The 15,338-nt window shown below is 40.2% G+C and overlaps 1 protein-coding gene across 2 annotated transcripts in view; it reads right to left on the bottom strand.

Annotated features, from left to right (window-relative positions):
* Positions 1-15,338, bottom strand: part of cntnap2a (contactin associated protein 2a) — a 434,170-nt gene that overhangs the window by 11,385 nt on the left and 407,447 nt on the right. Inside the window, exons 22-25 of one of the 2 annotated variants that reach the window (XR_006827635.1) lie at positions 14,671-14,904; positions 13,949-14,082; positions 5,948-6,041; positions 3,978-4,153 (exon numbers count right to left, since the gene is read on the bottom strand). Coding sequence is in view for 1 of the 2 variants with exons in the window: in XM_046065574.1 (XP_045921530.1) it covers positions 5,948-6,041; positions 13,949-14,082; positions 14,671-14,904 (462 nt within the window). In the remaining variant the exon portion in view is untranslated. The remainder of the gene's footprint in view (positions 1-3,977; positions 4,154-5,947; positions 6,042-13,948; positions 14,083-14,670; positions 14,905-15,338) is intronic. The other variant, XM_046065574.1, reaches the window with a different exon arrangement.

Raw genomic sequence — 15,338 nt, 5'->3', positions numbered from 1 at the left:
TGACTCCTCTGGATCATCCAAATGGTCATTGGCAAACTTAAGATGGGCCTTGACATGTGCTGGTTTAAGCAGGGGAACCTTCCGTGCCATGCGTGATTCCAAACCATGACGTCTTAGTGTATTACCAACAGTAACCTTGGAAACGGTGGTCCCAGCTCTTTTCATGTCATTGACCAGCTCCTCCCGTGTAGTTCTGATCATTGAGACCCCACGAGGTGAGATCTTGCATGGAGCCCCAGTCCGAGGGAGATTGACAGTCATGTTTAGCTTCTTCCATTTTCTAATGATTGCTCCAACAGTGGACCTTTTTTCACCAAGCTGCTTGGCAATTTCCCCGTAGCCCTTTCCAGCCTTGTGGAGGTGTACAATTTTGTCTCTAGTGTCTTTGGACAGGTCTTTGGTCTTGGCCATGTTAGTAGTTGGATTCTTACTGATTGTATGGGATGGACAGGTGTCTTTATGCAGCTAACGACCTCAAACAGGTGCATCTAATTTAGGATAATAAATGGAGTGGAGGTGGACATTTTGAAGGCAGACTAACAGGTCTTTGAGAGTCAGAATTCTAGATGATAGACAGGTGTTCAAATACTTATTTGCAGCTGTATCATACAAATAAATAGCTAAAAAATCATACATTGTGATTTCTGGATTTTTTTTTTTTAGATTATGTCTCTCACAGTGGACATGCAACTACGATGACAATTTCAGACCCCTCCATGATTTCTAAGTGGGAGAACTTGCAAAATAGCAGGGTGTTCAAATACTTATTTTCCTCACTGTATAGGCTACTGAACAAAATTATAAATGCAACACTTTTGTTTTTGCCCCCGCATTCCACTTGTGTTTACACATTTATTTAGGCTATACAAACAGTCCAGTCACTTAACAAGGCTGCCGATGAGTTAAAAGAAATATGACTTGTTTTATGTGACATAAGTGGTACACTGATTTACTTAATAAAATAGTGTTATGTTTTCTATAATGTATTTTTACAAGCAGCGCATCACATCCACACGCTGGCGCACATCGTTTGGCTCGATAAAGCAACGAACGTGTGATTACAATAGGCTACATGAAACTGTGCACTCTTATTTGCTTGACTGACGCACTGAAAATGTCATCAATTTAAATGTAATTTGTCCTCCTGTTCACCTTATTTATGAGAATAAATTGCACTGCATGCAAGTAGCCTATTAATTAATATGCTTCCCGATTAAACTGTACAACACATTTGAGGCATTCTTTTGCAGAAACAGATGTCTCCGTTTGTATATATTATACTTGTGTGTGCGCTGCAAATTATCTTAAATCATGTTTTTTTTGCCCACTTCGTTGAAAATCAATGAAACGTTATTTCAGAAAGGCTTTAAGCCTATAATACTCAGAGGTAATATTTCGATTTATTTTACACAATAGTAGGCCTAGTCGTTCCAAATCGTTTCATCCTTCTGCCATGTGAATCGCCGTTTCTCATTTCTCCAGTTTGTGTACGTACGCATGGTTCAGAGTTTGCGTGGAGGACCACCCATTCTCCCGTCAAGTTTGTTTTTTATAGATCACAACCTTTGCTTGGGAAGTGGCGTACGCATGTTTCCAGACCTGTTTTGTGTGGATAACGTCAGCTAAATACATCCAGTCCAGGGTCCAGAGTCCAGGGGCTGATCTGGCTGGTAGATTGGCTGGCTTGCCGTTTGCATGTTGCTTCTTCGGCTGGCATGCTGTGGGCAACGATCATCTCAAGGTCATGTGCATTTAATCCAATCCCTATGCTTTTCCAACATTGATTAGTGTATTTCTGTCATTGGCCTATGTGCTGGGCTAATCCATGCTGTAATGTGTGTGAATTATTAGTTTCTGACGAGCAGTTGGCACCTTGAATGGCAGCCTCTGCCTACTGTGTATGAATGTGTGTGATTGGGGTGGATGTGACAGGTAGTGTAAAGTGCTTTGAGTGGTCGGAAGACCAGAAAGGCACTTTGTAAGTACAGTTGACCATTTACCATGACAGAGATGACATCCATTGTTTGCAAGTGTTCACTAAGTGCAGATGGTTAAGTTATGGTTGTTAAAACAGGTTAAAACTCTTCGGTCAAGTGTGTGTTTTTGTTTATGCCCATATGAATTTGTTAGTGTTAGGGGTTATGGTTAGTTAGTTGAAGGAAAGGCATAATTCAAAAACCTCTGAATGCTTAAAGGTTTCTTAGAAGAAAGCCATTACACCTTGAAATGGCAGCATGACTTCAAGCCTGTGTAAAATCATTGTCAGCACCCACAGGGAGCAACGTGTTCAATGTGTGTGGACACAGTTAACAGAACAAGAAAGACTAGGGGAATTTAAAAAAAAGAACAGATGACAGAGATCAGAATTTCAATGTGGTACTGATGTACATGTCCTTTACAAGCACCCTCTGGGCTACAATCATCTGTCTCCAATAGCACTTTCAGAGTGTCACTTCTTCTCTTGCTCTCTCTCTGCCGTTGGCTTTCAATCTATTCCCTTAGATAGACACACTTGCATACAGTCCACACACACACACACACACACACACACACAGATTTGTGGCACTGAGGGCAGAGTTGGGAGGGTGCCTGCTGCTCTGGCTAATGCATGACTCATCTCCCCGATTTATTCCACCGGGATGCAGAGATCTAGGGAGGGCAGACCCATTCGTAATAAATCAAGGAATGGAAGGAAAGCATGCACACTTACATTCTCATCTGACATGCATAAATATGCCGTTGTTAAGCACTGACCTAATAAACAGTTACCTACACGCACGGCATACTGTTACAGTAAGCATCAAGCCACAGCAGTTTCAGTAGCATATACTGTAGCACGTGCTGAATCATCCCATGTGTTTCATAATCAATACCACTTTTGAACAATTACCCTTGGCAGCAAACACAGGAGATCCTATGACCCTGAACCTGAGATATCCATATCGACAGCTACAACAAACAGGCTGCAATATACAAACACAATTAAGTAGAAGTTCGCAGAGCCAAAGGTGTCCCCAACAAACAGTCCTAAACCCAAATATATTTAACTTACAATAATATAAAACAGAAAAAGCAAATGGTCACATTGCAGAAGCTATAAAAGTATGCATGTTTCGGCATTGTTCTTTAAAAAAAAAGAAGACTTAAAACAGTTATTCATTATCAGTATAGTTGTTGACTATTTTCCTTTTGATAAAATATTTGATTAATAATTTATGTACCAATACTAATCATTGTTATGATATCCTGCCTTAGGTCTTATATCTGCAGTACTGTATCAATTGCCACGTGTTAACATCACAGAATTTGCTTTTAAAAACAACATGTGTTGAGGAGGAAGACACAAGATTGTCGATATTGTTGTCCTCTCCCACATCTGCCACTAAAGATCCATATAGACAGATGGCTTAGATTTTTTAATAAACTTTATTTGTAATTTTAACGCTTAGAAAAAGCAAACATATTTAGCAGTTTTTCAAAAATGTCAGTCAAGGACTTAGACAATTGGGGAGCAGAGCATATGTAAGAGATACGCAGGTGAGCCCTGTTACTCTTACAAGTGGTTTCATGATTAGGAAACATTTTCGCTAATTTGTTGTGGGTATAACAGATTCTAAATATAATTTTGCAGTGGTGCAGCGTGATGTACAAAGAGAAGACCAGTACACCAAGGCTTGTATGTTCTCATTTATCGTCGGTGAATTTTCCTCTTCCCACATCTTCTTGACATGTGTTGGAGGGCTTGGGTCAACTGAGTTAAACGTGTCGTGTATGATGGAAATGATACATCTTTGCGGCCCATAGGCAAAATGTAGGGTGAGTTAATGAAAGGATGAATAAATGGTTACTGGGGCCCTAATCGATAGATAAGTCTTTAGCTTGTGAGCAGTAGTTTAGTGTGTATTGATGATGATTATAGAAAAAGTGTTTGGTTATCTGCATACGTGTCTTTCTGTTCTCTATTCTTTAATGTCTACCTTGCTTTGTTTCCACCATCTTTATTCCAGCCAATTTATCCCATCCGACAATCAGCAGACTATGAGGTGACAGAGGCGACGTCGCTGTGATCAGTGTGTGTGTATCAAACACAGGGCCCCTTTCTTCCAGAAATAGAGGATGTGATAGCTCAGCTGCCTGACAGCCTCTCTTGTCTCTGTGGTTCCAGTGCAGAAGAGGAACAGATCTGATGAGATGCGCAAAATAAAAGGCTAGCTTTTGTTTCCATTTCTTTTTGCATCTTTCGCACCACAATACTCCTGTCATCCTTCTGTTTTCCACCTTCCTTCTTGATCCAATTACCATCTTTTTCTGTCTATACATATTATTCTGTTATGATGTTGTTTTTTTTCTTACAATGTTAAAGACCTGTAGTAACATTCCACTATGTTGAGTGTGTTGACGTGTAAAGTGTAAGGCTGCATATGAGGAGATGAGTATGAGTTGGAGATGTCATGTGAGTTTACTTTGTCCTGTGTGTCCTTAACGCGTCTGTGCTGTGTTAGCCAGGCAAAGATGGATGGCTGTGTTTTGTGTGTGTGTGTGCGCGCACGCACAGTGTTGTATTCCCAGAGGTTCTGGTGTGTGCGGAGCAGTTGATAGTTCTGGCTAGTAAGTGAAGTCAGCCATTATTTCAACCTCACTGACTTTCTCTGCACTTGAGGTGGAAGACAAAAGACATGAGGGGGAAGGAAGGGAAGACGAATATGATAGAATAGAATAGCAGAACAAGCTGCAGTGAGGTAAACTTTGAATCATGAAAGTAGCGAATAAAACCAACCGATATTGAGCCATAAAACACAGCTACGACTTAGGAGAACTTAAATACGTTAAAGTAATTGGCCCTTCATAATTAGTGTAATTAGAGTAATCAAAGTGTAAGGTGCTTTGGTAGATGATTTTAGTTTAGGTCTTTGTTAAGACCTATGATTTTAGTAAATCCAAAAATAAACTGACCAAAAGACAATGAAGCACAGTTTAATCAGCTTCAGCACTGTAGCGCCAGTGTTTCCTACAAGTAATAAGTCCAAACAGTTATGACTGACCTAAATAGCGAAAAAGGCGAAATCCACATTAAGTAAAAGCTGGGGAAGAATCAGAATCATTCGGACATTTATCTAAACTGGTTAAGCACTGAGGAGATCCTGGACAGTCCAGTGCTACGCACAAAATATCAAGGTCGTATTGATGAGAACGTTTCCATCCTAACATTGCCTTTGCCAGATTCCATAACCTTATTAGCCACAGATGTGGTGCACATAAGGGCAGCAAGGATCATTTGCTGCACCAATTTCACTCTGCGGTCCTCTGGCATCCTCTAGTGGACATAATGTGTACTTACAGCCTTGTTTCGATTTAGACAAAAGGCAGAATATTTAAGCAATTGGAGAGATTTTGTTTGTGTATTTCTATTTTTATTAATTTATCCTCTAGTCTCGATTTGCCTTAATTTTTTATTGATTATGGACTTGTGTTTGAAGGGCCCATTTGTAAATGAGATAGTTTATCTAAATGGGTTTATGAAGCATGAAGTTACAGAAACAGAATAATTGTTACATATACAGCATAAACAGATCAATACATAAATTGAGAACCTAAATATGACAATTAAAAAAAACAAGGCTGCATTCACATTTCATGTGCCTCCGGGCTTTTACGCAAGTCCAGGCTTTTACTTTTGCACAGGAGAGATGTCAACTTTCTGTTCCAGGTGGGGATTATAGCAACCTACATCAATTAATTACATTTTATTTTCCTGATAATTTTTTTGCAGCCTCAGGATTAGAAATCTGAGCTCCTTAACACTCCAGAAATCTCCTAAACAAGTAGTTTTAAGCATGAGTGGTATGAGTTGATTTACAAAAGGACATAGGAGACGTAAAAAATGTGATCATAATCAGTGTGATAAACATTTTAAACATATGTGAGCAGAAAAGGCTGACATACTCACCAAAGACTTTGCCCAAGAACAGCGTCTTGACGAGGTTGAACTGTGTGTCTGAGGCGTCCGGTAGGGTGTAGCTGACTGGAGGGTAATGATCCAACTGAAAGAGTGGGATAGAGAGGAAGTGAGAGATAATATATTAGTATCTGCATTTTAAAGAGAGCCCGGGTGTAAAACTACTTAGCACAGCCTTTTAAAAAGACCCGCATCAGCACATTAAACAGAGCACACAAGATGATGAAGAGGAGATGGTAATCCATTGCTGTCAGCCACCTTAAAACCACATCAACAGCACAATCAAAAGCTCAATGGCTCCCTCTTGTGGTTTTAAAATGTCAGGGAAGTTCCAAATTGTTCAGAGAGGGGGAAACAGTTAATAAACCTTGATATTATTCCCATGATCAAAGACGATTCAATAAATAGCAGAACATATGTGTATCAAATCCAGCCACCACACAACCAGGAATCAATATAGACTAGGACTACAACATGTTTGTTATGAAATATTTACTCATCTCTTTCTTACACCCTTTACTTCAAGGGTTATGGCATAATCACTATGTGTGTTTGCCAGACATGCCATATACTGTTATTTTCAAGACAAGTTATGCAGCTCAGAAAAGCCGTAATGTGGCAATGTGCGTGGTACATAGATGTTCTTAGGTACTTTTTCAGCTTGCTACAATTTGTATCCAGATGGTTTAAGTGGCATGGAAACACTCCAGAAATACCAGAAAATGTATCATCCTATTTTATCATTATCCTTTTATTATCTTTCTTTGATCCTCCTATATAAGAGGGCGGCATTAGCTCAGTCTGTTGGGACTTGGCTTGGGAACAGGTGGATTGTTGGAGGTGCCCCCTGAGCACGACCCTGAACCCCTAACTGCTCCCAGGCGCTGCCCAATGGCTGCCCACTGCTTTTAATTAAGATGGGTTCAATGCAGAGGACAGGTTTTGCACGAGTTGTACTGTCTATAATTGTATGTGACATTAAAAGTCGATTACTAAATTATAAACTATGAGAAAAGATCATGAAAACCCTCATACTGAGTCATGTCAACCAAGCTATATCCCTGTTCAAAATACCAATGTGGACATGTCTTACAGACCAAATGATTAATGAGACCCTCTTATTTGTTAAGCTGTTAATTTTGTTTCTCCTTTTTGTTTACTCGAGCTAGTCATGGCTGAACGCAAACTGAAACGCGATCTTCCATAATGACCCTGCAAACAAACAGCTCTTCACCAGGACTAGAGATAAATGATCAAACATTAATTAACAATATGCAATCTCTAAAGTGCAGTGGGTTCAAAGCCTTTCTCGAGAACTTAAAACAGAGAGAGAACAAGCGGCGTGCTTACAAATACGAGCGTCGGCGGAGATGTGAGAGCAGGGAGGGTGATGGAGGGAGGGAATACACGACTTTAATATCCCTGCAACATAATTAACTTGTTATTGCTGTTTCACTGAAGTTTCTAATTAGCTTGAAGGCTGCAGCCGGTGCTATTGACAAGAAGCATTTCAACCCCACAAATTGGTTTTCTGTGTGTTACAGAAATAAAAGATCTGCCTTCCTCTCTTCACTGTTCTCACAAGAGAACTGTATCTCAGCATACACCAGTCTGCAGAATGCACACCAATGGTCCAAGCCAAGAGAGGGGAGTTGATTGAAAACAATTACTTTTGTTTTTACTGGAAATTTGTTCCACTGATGTGCTGAATAGCTGTCGTGGCCTGTTAGCCGGGAGCGGAGCTGGACTGACACTAAAGGGTTGGGATTTATATGGGGGTGTGTGTATGTGTAGTCGCTCTTGTTTACAGTTCTGAATCAGTAGGGTCCTCCCATACAGAAAAAGCTCTCAACCCCCTACCCCTCCAGACTATTTTCTCCCTCTTTCTCTCTCTCCCTCCACACACACACACACACACACACACACACACACACACACACACACCCACCCCATATCCTAATTTGATTCTTTCCAAAAGCTTGGTCTCAGAGGAGGATTGTGTGGGTTTTGTTTTCCACAGTGACTGGAGGGTGGGATAATGGGGCACAATTAAATTGCGCTCAGCTTATTTACTTTTATCTGACAAAACAAATTGGCTGCACAGCCAGGGACGGCGGTCTGAGTCTCAAAACCCAACAAAAAGGTCCACAGAGGAAGCGAGTAAGGGAAGAAACCTCATTTTACCAAACTTTGTCAATTACAACCGCAATTATTTGGATCCCTTCCTTTTACGTGGCACCATTTAGACAACACAATCTTCTCCTTCAAGCGCTGTTGGTGCCTCTTAGGTTACATAAAGCTTACATAAGCAAAGTAATCAGGGGTTAGACAAAGAGAAAATTAACAATGGGTGAAATCTATTTCCCTAACTATGTGCTCAAAAAGAATCTAATTTAGCCAATGTGCTGCATATACTCAAACTAATTTACAGTACACTGAGAACTTTTTACTTTTTTGGCAGCTCTGTTTCCTTAATGAAATCTGAGGGATAAAAAAAACCCATCACAGACTAAACATTAGAGAAGCTAAGTGCAAATACATGCTACTTTCCTTTTTACTCCAGTAAATGCTTAAACATTATGAAGTGAACTACTGAATTACTGTCCCAGATACAGCCAGAAGCTCACACCACTAATACCAACTATTGGAGGAGAGGAGGAAAAAGAGAAGAGAGGACAGGAAATGAGGAAACAGAGAGGACAGGAGAGGAGAAGAGGAAACAGAGAGGAGAGGAGAGGAGGAAACAGAGAGGAGATGAGGAAACAGAGGGGAGATGTCTGGTGCCTGAAGGGATTCCTCACTTTCATCTCTAAACCCTCACAGTGTGTGAGAGGTTGAGAGAAAAGGAAAGCCAGAGATGGAGAGATGGGAACTTATTTTGATCTCGCCTTGGTTTGCCTTTGATAGCGAGCTAACCTGACAAGACCTCACAGACTGCTTAAAAACCAAACATTTGCTTTGTGCACTGCACTCCGCATGCCCGTGCGTACCTTTCAGCAGATATTTGTGTGAACATGCAAATCCACACCTTGAAATAGGCCCCAGGACTATGAAGGTGTTAGATAACGTAAATGCATCAAAGTGAGTTTATTATTAAATTTTGTGGGTCTACCTTCTTTATCTAAAGACACAATCTTTCTCTTTCATCCCCCTCCTCTCCTTGCTTTTCTTTCACTCTCCATCTCTCTTCTGCTCCTTTTTTACTCCGATTCCAATTACCACACTCCCGCTTGTCTCCCCACTTGTTCTCTGTCGTGTCTTTAAACTAAACAGTCGCTTGTCTAAATGCCTTTAAGATTTGCAGCCCTGATAGCAGAGAAGTGAGACCTCCGCAGCGTCAGGTAAACACTCGACTCGCTCTTTTACCCTAGAAATTGAATTTTATCCACTGCCGGGCTCACTAGCATAACTGAATTTCATTGCATCTGACTCATATCTCTGTCTCTCACTTGCGTTGTTATATCTCGGATGAAAGCAGCTGCAACCTCCGATGAGTGTGTAAGCCAAATAATGGTTAAGTTTCAAATGCTGATGGCACGCTGTAGCAAAATTGGCCATGGTTAGCAATCTAATTTCAAACTCAGTAATTAGCTAGTGTACATTCCAGCCTGTCATAATTAATTTTGAACATTCAACAGCAGTAAACATTTAAGCACATTTTGTCAGACTCTGTAAATGCGGTTGATGGATGGCATTTCAAAGAACTTGCTGAATGACTTGAGCGCCATCTAATGATTACATAAAAGAAAAGGTCTCGTGAGCCGATGATGTTTTGCAACTGCAGTTATTACCTTTTGAGTTGATATAGCAAACTTAATCCTAGCAGATACTGAGCAACATTAACATTGATGTGATGTGTTTCTCTCCTTTTATCTCTGTTTTTGGTCTCCACCAACTCCTGAAGGAAACATTTTAATCCCCCAAAAATGTTTCAGATCGGCAACTGAGTCAAATCGCTGTAAACCATCAGCTACCCTGTTCAAGAAGTTAAATCTGTTATCCATTTTCAACATCAGTATCTATTGAACATGTATCTTTATGTATAAATGCATGTTTTAAAATCACATCTTATCAAATGTATTTCATAACTTTAATACTTTCATAAATTTAACACAACTTTATGATTATGATGTTGCATTCATATCCAACCAGACAAGCAAAGAAGATTCATCTTCCCTATTATCACACAACTCTTGGACAACATACCATAGGGTTTCGTACCTCTCATGCACAATCCTTACTATGTCTTTATATACAGTACTTATAACTATTTAGCTCTTTAGCTGCTAAATGCTCCACTATGTTTGATGCTGGGCAGGTAGTGTAAAGTGGGTTTATTAGAGCTGTCGCCGAAAACAACACTATGAGAGCCATGAGGGTGGAAAATAGTAGAGTTGCAGGTTGGAAAACACAAAACAATGAGCTGAAGGATGGGTCATGTTTCAAGACCCCTTCTACACACAAGTACTCATGTGATCCTTTTTTCATGTAAAAATAATGGCTATTGCTGCTTTAAGTTGAATTTGCGCGTCTTGTGGAAAAACTTGACTTTTAAATCCTGAAAATACTTGACCTCCAACGTGTCAAGATACTTGATGGGATATGGAATGAAACAATTATTTTTTTCTAACTTGGTTTCGGTAGCTGCAGTTCATTGCTTCAATGCTGGATCATCTGCATTAGGAAAAACGCTGATAATTAAAATATTTTTCCGGTGCATGTTAAAAAAAAGTAAATTAACTACTACTAAAAGCCCTCGAGAGTCTGTGAGAAGGGAGAAGGTTGGATGTGTGAAGAGATGGGGGAGAGCAACGGAATGGACCGATTCATCAGACGGAATAATGTTGATTTTGTGCTGTAGCTGTGTGAAATGAGCAGACTTGACAAGATCTCACTTGCGCATTCATGTCGGTTTGTATGCATGTCCACATCTGTTTACGCGTAGATATTAAGGCATGTTTGTACCTTGAGAAAAGCCCTGAGGCGGTAAGGCAACATGAAAAAGTTTTACTTATCAAAGTTATCTTCGTTAGCACACCTTCTGGCTCTACTTTTCATGCCCTATCTATAAACTTAATCTATTTTCTCTCTCCATCCCTCCCCCACTGTTCCCTTGTTGATTTCTTTTTTTTTCTTCTTCTTAAGTCCAAATTACCACATCATGCCCACCAGTGTTCCTTTTAATTCTCGAAACAGTCTTTTATGTTTAAGTGCCGAACCTATCATTTAAGGACAAAAAGATTCAAAGGTTTGTTATTTAGAGTACAGCCTGGGCACACTGAGAGTGGTAAACAGGGGATATGCACTCGGTAGATAATATTTCAGTCACACACTGAACACTGGGCTGAGCATCGATATCTAGACACAGCTAAGTGATCAGCCAGTGGAAGAAGACACAGTGCGTGCATGCATGTGTATGTGTGTGTATGTGATGAGCATAGAATTGTACAGTTGCTCCAATCACCTTCTATGCCAGTAAAAAAGGGATGTGTTATGTCCAAGTGCTCCCACCGGGGTGATCAGCAGCTGCAGGACGTGATTTGCTCTGACGATTTCCATTGGATGTTTCAGTGTAATTTTCTTGCTTTCTGAATTTTTCACTGTGGTGTGTGAATGTAGGTGATGAGATTCCAGGATGGATGGGGTCATTGTTCCATGAGCATGTAATGTGAGAACGGAGGCGGCTCAAGACTTACGTAGGAGAAGAGATGTGATGAGTATAGGGTTTGGCAGGTGGACTGTGATTCATTCTGGTCAACATTTTATTTCACCTTAATGAAAGCAACGGTGAAGGGGCTTCATTTGGACCTGTGATTATCACAGGTGAGGGTGACATCTTAACCACTGTAGCCAGAATTAGAAAGAACATGACTCATAACATATTCACTGCCTAGTACGCAATATATGTACTTCCTACACCAGTGGTCGGCAATAGGCGGCCCGCAGGCCAGAACCAGCCCACCAGCAATAATATCTGGCCCACAGCCAGATTGCTTTGATAGCAGAAAAATAAAAAATAACAGCAACAGTTACTCACACAATCACTTCCTCTTAAGTGATTGTGCCTCTAAAATAAAAGCGCGAGAACGTCTTTTGCAGCATGTTGAGTTTATTAAGAGCTTTTACTTTGAAGAGTTCTGCAGGATATTCAAAAGAGTCTCTGGCTTGCTTGACACACCTCTGAAAAAGCAGTCAGTAAACGTGTGATCGGATTCCCCTGAATTTTCTCAGGGAAATGAAAATAAGTGTCCATAGGTTTATGAATGAGGATCAAACGCCGGAACGCGCACACACTGCAGCACATGCTTTATAGTGAGTATGTGCAAAAGTGTCCCTTTATTCAATTTGTTTAACAAGGGAGAAAAAAAATATCCGCTGTAAAATGGAATTGATCCTTCAACCTACTTTGTCAATGGCCCGCCATATGACGGCTTGAAAAAAAATTGGCCCGATGCCAGACTTATGTGCCGACCCCTGTCCTACACCTTCCATCATGTGTCCTCAGACTACTGCAAGTGAAGAAACCCATCCTTTCAAATTAAAGACCTAACTGAAGTTCTCTTTTTTATAATGTCTATATGCACATCTTATATATTTCATAAGTTTCCTTTGTGTCCATCCTGCAAACATGTTGACATTCATACACAGTATTTAATTCTTCAAATTCAAATTCCATTTATCATAACATGGTAATAAAGTGATTCCAATTTGTGAGGAGCTATACTTGCATGCTAGTTTAGTCATAATTTTTTTTGTGTGTGTGTAAATATGGTGTTACGGTATACCTTTTTCTCGACAATAATTCCTACAATAGAGGCGATGCAGACTTGGATCAAGTTTTTGATTCATGGGTGGAAAGTAATGAATATGAATAAGATGATACTGTTGATAAAATCTAATTGTTGAGACAATGCTTCAGCAATGTTGCAACAGAGGAGGTGAGTCAGTGGTTCTGGTTAATGTAATGCAGCCTTCTGGCCACTAGGGGGTAGGTCAGCTCTGCACAGGTGAATATGAGCGTGAGTTACTCTCTGGGTGTACAGTATAAGGAGGGCAAAAAAAGAAATACAACTACAAAAAAAATTTCTATCCTATTAACACTGTAATGTCTGACACTTAGAAGTGTAAGTGATCAGCATGTCACACTATATGATGCACACACATTGTGTTTTAGATCAGACTGTTGTGTAGATCTCCAATTCAAGAATTTCTTTTGGATCTCATTTTAGAAAAAAGACAATCCCTTTCTTGGCAAATAAATAAACTGCCGATGCAACTACAAATACATTCCGATCTGGATGTAAACAATAACTAGTTTTGCAGGTGGTTTCTCTAAATTGCAGCTTGCAGCCAAAGCTGAGCATTTTAGCCCAGTCTGTAATAGTTTAGCTGAATTCCCACTCTATCCTTGACAGCTACTGACGGATGCTTGGCTGTATTGATCTGCACTAAGCTGTTTAGCTGCACAAAACTGGAGAGCACACAAACAAACCCACACATGCAAACACAGAAACACATACACACAGAAATATATATTTATATATATATATATATATACGCAAAAACATTGTCATGCACAAGCACACACACATGCAGTCTCTCTCGCTCTGCCTCATGCATGGCCTTAAATTAAAACCTGCAGTCACATACAGTGCAGCCACAATCACACAACAGTGCGCACTCATACAAACACACAGCGATCGATGCATTCTCTCTGTTGCTATACTTAGGCTGTCCACTGGAAGTGGATTAACAGTGGCAGAGGACAAGCAGTTTCATCACAGCAGAAGACAGAACAGGACACTGCAGGACACTGACTTAATACAAACAATCGAGCTTACACTGTCTGGCCTTGTGTGCTTGTGTACTTGTGACCGAATGTGTGTGTTTTTTGTGTAGCTAGATGACAATCCCATACACTCCTTGCCTGCTGGTAAGTAGGATCTTGTGTTGTGTTGGGAGTGTTCACATGTGTGCGTGAATGGTCTGTACCTGGATGGTGATGCTTCTGTCGACACGGGACATGTTAATGCTATGTGGCTGTCCGTTGGCCAGGTTACGCTGGTCCACATCTATAGCAAATGGCTCCTTCAGACCTCCCAGGTCATACCGCACTTGTAGTGAACCTGAGGACATACAGGCCAGGGATTTAAAACCTGTTCTGGTTATATGAAACGTCACATCTCTGCCCAACAATGATGAGTCCATAGGTGGTTAGTGTATTACTACTTGATAACACCTAAGACTAGCCATTTTTTAATTAATTTTGTTTATTATAATAATAATTTTTCCTCTAAAAGTATTCTGACTGAGCTGAACTGAATGTAGTTTTCTGAAGTGATGGTGCAAGCAGGGGTGAGAAATAGTGGGGAAACCCCGAATGACTCACAGGGCCCACAGCTTGACAGGGGATTATAGATACTGTCCCAGGGCACCCCTTGGTAGCCTGAGTATTTTGTAGTTTTATTTTGGTGATTGCTAGACGCTAGATGGCACTATCAAATTTTTATTACTTCTATTTTATCAAAGTGCTTTGCTGCCTGTCAGCCGCTCAGTGGGTGGCCGCTGGCTGGGGAGGATTTTCTGAGATTATTGAACTTTCCAAGCTGTGCTGCAAGGTACATTTTGAAAGGCAGTCCTTGCTAACAAGCATTTCTCCACGCAGACATCTCAGCGGTATGCAACCACAAATTGCGTGCGTGTGTGAATCTTACCATTTTGCCTTAAAACCACAGCCAGATAGTCCTGCGTCTTGGAGCTGACATACATCAGAATAGCTGGAGCATTGGATGTGCTGAAACTAAAGGCCACTTCCTCCTTTGTCAGGTTCACTTCATGTGGCGTCAGCTGGTGCGTCAGGATCTTTGTGTCCCGACTGGCTCCTGCAACTGCTTCGGGCATGAAATTGTACTTGACCAGCGTTCCTGCCTCAAAGAAACCCCCAACATCTGGGCGAGATGACAAAAGAAATAAGAAAAATGGTTAAATGCAGCAGGTGAACACACACACACAAATACAATAAATACTGCTTGGCAACGTGTTGTCAAACAGCACTATATATATATATATATATATATATATATATATATATATATATATATATATATATATATATATATGTATATATATATATATATATATATATATATACACATATATATATACATAGGTAGAATTATCATGTTTGATAAAGCTATGCAAATCAAAACAGATGCAATATGCTTAAAAAACAAGGAAGATAGAAAAGACAGACAAGAAAAGAAAAGAAAAACAGCTTTCATCAAAAAGAAGCCACAGGGAAGTGCTCATAAACTCATACATGCCAAGACACAACAGGGTAGACATAGTCTTATGGCCAGAGAGACATAAGCACACACATAAA

Source organism: Micropterus dolomieu, linkage group LG01 (genome assembly GCF_021292245.1).
Source record: "Micropterus dolomieu isolate WLL.071019.BEF.003 ecotype Adirondacks linkage group LG01, ASM2129224v1, whole genome shotgun sequence".
In the NCBI taxonomy this organism is placed as follows: Eukaryota; Metazoa; Chordata; class Actinopteri; order Centrarchiformes; family Centrarchidae; genus Micropterus; species Micropterus dolomieu.
The sequence above is the reverse complement of the archived record's forward strand: the minus strand, read 5'-3'. Positions and strand labels throughout refer to the sequence as shown.